This window comes from Saprolegnia diclina (genome assembly GCF_000281045.1).
Source record: "Saprolegnia diclina VS20 unplaced genomic scaffold supercont1.91, whole genome shotgun sequence".
NCBI classification, from domain to species: Eukaryota; Oomycota; class Saprolegniomycetes; order Saprolegniales; family Saprolegniaceae; genus Saprolegnia; species Saprolegnia diclina.
In genome coordinates, this window is record NW_008246158.1 from 108,085 (window position 1) to 109,882 (window position 1,798).

The window sequence follows — 1,798 nt, forward strand, 5'->3', positions numbered from 1 at the left end:
CCGCTACCGTCGAGTTCAGCCGCCCAAGCTGCCTACTACAACATTACGCCTTTGGATGCAACGTATCCCGTCCCAGCGGCGTTCCTCACCCCCGGTCTTCTAACCTTTGGGGGGTCGCCACTCTGCGCCGACTTTTCGACACCGCAGTCGCTTCAAGCCGGGCTACGCCAACTCATCTCGTATGGAGGTATTTGCATGTCCGCGTCCGGCGTCATCACCCGCATCACGCCGTCGCGGCAGCAGTACATCTTTGGCGCCGTCTTGGCTCGCCTTTCGCTCCACGACGACGACTATAGCAGCGTGTGCCGCCACGAGCCGACGTTTGCAACGCAGTGCAGCGTCTACCTGCCAACGACGCTCTGGTACATTGACCAGTTCATGCAGCTGCCGCCAACGATCGCGCGAGAGGCTGTGCAAATGCAGTCGCGCGTGCAAGCCATGGACATCTCGTTTCTCAATTTCATCAAAACGAGCGCGATAGCGCCCTTGACGCTGCAGCGCGTCAACCTTCTCGACGCCACCGAATCGGACTTTGGCTTTTTCGCTTGGCTCTTTCTCTACGACTGGGTGCTCGGAGTCCGCGAAGTCGTCTCTTTTCAAGGTGACAACGGGGTGCTGACGCTGCTCACCGACTCGCAGTCGCCGCTGTCCCAAGCCACACAGGCGTGGGAAGTCCCCGGCAACATTGCCCAGTATTTACACTCTGGCGTCTTGTACGTCACGGGTGTCATGATCGCGGTCGCATCGCTCGCGTTTGTTTACATTCTTGTCCTGCGAGGTCACTTTGAGGGCTGGAACATGCTCGAACTCGGCCGCGTCGGCGGCATTGTCTGGGTCGGCCGGCCGTTCTTGCTGCTTCGGAGTGTGACCGCCATGGTCGTCCTCTCGACGGCGACCTTGCAGTTGCAGTACTCGGGCTATATAAGTTACTTTACGACCATCCAAGATCCGTGGTACAAGACAGTATTGGCGGCGAATGAAGTCACGTGGCTGATTACGATCGTCAACGATGTCCTCTTGGTCATTACGGGCGAGTATGCCTACTACTACGTCTCGCTCAACAGCTACCTCGTGTGGGCAGTCGTCGCTCTTTTGACGCTTCTCTCACCTGTGACACCGACGACGTCCCTTGCGCTGACATGCCGTCTCACGCACGTCGACTTGGACGCCGCGTGTACAGTAGGCGTGATTGACATTGGCAGCTTGCGCCGGATGCTGCTGCTTGTGGCGACTGTCCTTGTTTCGCACATCGCTTGCTACGGCTTGGTCAAACTCCTTTTCCGAGCGTCGTCGGCGGCGCAGGCGCCGTCGCTCTTCCTCTCGTCGGGCGCCAAGTATCAATTTACCCACGAGCCGTGGAGGTACAATAATGTCTACTACGTCGACCGCGCGTCCGCAGCGCTCGATGGACTACTGACACTGCGTTGGAACACGAGCTTGGTCGTCCTCGACGTCAAAATTTGGCGCGCGTTTGCGATTCCGATGAGCGCGACTATGGACGCGCCCGATGCCCTCGCGGCCGCCTTACCCCTTCTCGATTAGACATTTTTTTTAATGTTAAAATGCAGAACTTCCAAACGTCAAGAAGAGGTTTTGCCGGCCAGAGACGCGACGAGTCAACAGTAGGTTAACTAGTCTTTTGGCTTGTAGCTTTTTCGATCCTAACGGTGCATCGCGTCGCGAAACGTTGGGCGTTCTTAGAAATCGGGGTCGAAGTGCTGAACAACAGCGGTAGGTGGGTCGCCGCGTTGTCGATCTGTGATGGATAACCAAATCATCCACAAAGACAAATAATCTC

The 1,798-nt window shown here is 57.0% G+C and overlaps 1 protein-coding gene across 1 annotated transcript; it reads left to right on the forward strand.

Annotated features, from left to right (window-relative positions):
* On the forward strand, positions 1-1,585 carry SDRG_15418 (hypothetical protein). The gene has a single exon (XM_008621589.1). It carries the CDS (start codon positions 196-198, stop codon positions 1,540-1,542), a length of 1,347 nt encoding a protein of 448 aa, XP_008619811.1. The 5' UTR covers positions 1-195; the 3' UTR covers positions 1,543-1,585.
* The last annotated feature ends 213 nt before the right edge of the window (positions 1,586-1,798 follow it).

Bases quoted from the DNA above. Each gene is read 5' to 3' on its own strand.
- SDRG_15418 (XM_008621589.1), top strand. From the start codon at position 196: ATGTCCGCGTCCGGCGTCATCACCCGCATCACGCCGTCGCGGCAGCAG.